At 54.0% G+C, this 1,725-nt stretch overlaps 1 gene segment (V, D, J or C); it reads right to left on the bottom strand.

Annotated features, from left to right (window-relative positions):
- Nucleotides 1–726, bottom strand: part of LOC105309449 — a 965-nt gene extending 239 nt beyond the window's left edge. The window contains 2 exon segments of the V gene segment in view: nt 100–517; nt 597–726. Coding sequence covers nt 100–517; nt 597–645 — 467 coding nt within the window.
- Between the last annotated feature and the right edge of the window lie 999 nt (nt 727–1,725).

Here is a 1,725-nt window from a genome sequence, read left to right as displayed (position 1 = left end):
CAATCCATGTTTCTGTTTACTTATGGGAATTATTAAGACATAATTAAAACGTGTACTGTGGTGTTGTCTTCCCGAGGGACTGTTAACACACCAGCCCACGCCCTTGCTCTGGAGAGACTGCTGAGAACGGCCGGGGGCCGGAGCGGGAAGGGGAAGCCTGAGGGTTTCTGCACGGGGAGCGGGTGACTCTGCAGCGCTGTGGCTAAGCTGCTGGCACAGAGGTACGTGGCTGAGTCCTCAGGTTCTGTGGCCTCGATCTTCAGGGTGGAGTTTGACTTACTAGGCATCACAGCTGAGAATCGGGCGTTGGGCAGCCCTTTGTCGTCTATAGGAGCTTGATTGCTGAAGTAGATCAGGAGCTCCAGTCCCTGTCCCGAGGTCTGTCGGTACCAGAAAAGGGCATCGTGGCCAGAAATTGGTTCGCAGCTCAGGGTTACTTCTTGTCCTCTCTTTGTCACCTTGTGTCCCGGTAACTGGGTCACTTGAGCATCTGTGGCCTCTGTGGCAGGGGACAGCACTTGGGAACAAGATAAGAAACACATAAATTATAACTGGGAATACCGAAAAATGCGGGTTCTTTATTCCTGGGGCCTCACCTACTCCCAGGAGACCAAGGGCCACGCAGCAGAGGAGCCTGGTGGCCATGGCAGGTGGGGCAGGAGGACGCCTCACCCAGCCGAGGCCCTCGTGGGCGTGCGCAGAGGGCCAGGGCTTCTAGTTCCTCTCATCTCCACACGGTGGAGAGAGGCCCGGCAATGACATTGTTCTTGTCACTGCTCATAGGTCCTCCTCTCACAGCAGATTGGCTCAGATTGGTCAAAACCATTCCGGGATGTGATTGGCTCATGCAAGGCTTAAGTACCTTCCTCCGTTGTCACCTCTGACAGCCCCAGTGCTGTGGCATTCTGCCTTCTCCGATGGATCACTTGTTTGCCGTCGGTGGGACGTGTCCACTTAGGTGTGCCGTTACCACTGCTAATTCTGAACACGATAAAGTCTTTTCTAAACCTCACGTCCGTCATTCCCCCTCTCAGGGCAATGCCTGTCTCCCAGACACACGGAGTCTGAAAACTTCCTTAGTGAGTTTGAGCTTTGCTTCAGGTCCCCCCGGAAACTTTTGACTTGGCCGCTCTGCTCATTATGAAGAGAGATCAACAGAGGCCCTGGGAAGAGGGAGATGGATTTAACCGTGGTTGAGACTGAGTCTGAGACCTTGAACTCTGGTTTCGACCCTGCGCGTTTAAGAACTTGGGAGTCTCAGAGCTGCTGGGGACACGGACTGAGGTTCCGTGGATGGACCAGTTGCAGGCGTGGTGGTGCTGGCTTCGTGAGGTGGGGGAACGGAGGAGCTGGTGGGGGGTGGGATGATTGACATGGAACTCGTGGAAGGAGCTTCCTTGTTTGTCAAGTGATCTGCCGTCACAGAAGATCATCTGAAAAGGATTAGAGGGGAAAAAAAACATCAAAATTGAGGAGGTCAAGAAACTAAAATGTCAAGCCAACGTATAAATTGTCTATAGGATGATGAAGTCCCCAGTGACGAGAGGATGCCAGTGCGGGGAAGAAGGGACCGAGGACAAACCTGACGGGAGAGAAGGAAATGCAGCGAGAAAGAGTCACTCGCCAGCGCCACACGCACGACGGAGCTGGGTCTCCCGCGGGAGAGGAGAGAATGATCTGGAAGAAGCAGGAGGAGCCGGGAGGACAAATAACACACCAAAAGCG

Source organism: Pteropus vampyrus, unplaced genomic scaffold (genome assembly GCF_000151845.1).
Source record: "Pteropus vampyrus isolate Shadow unplaced genomic scaffold, Pvam_2.0 Scaffold741, whole genome shotgun sequence".
Taxonomy (NCBI): domain Eukaryota; kingdom Metazoa; phylum Chordata; class Mammalia; order Chiroptera; family Pteropodidae; genus Pteropus; species Pteropus vampyrus.
The sequence above is the reverse complement of the archived record's forward strand: the minus strand, read 5'-3'. Positions and strand labels throughout refer to the sequence as shown.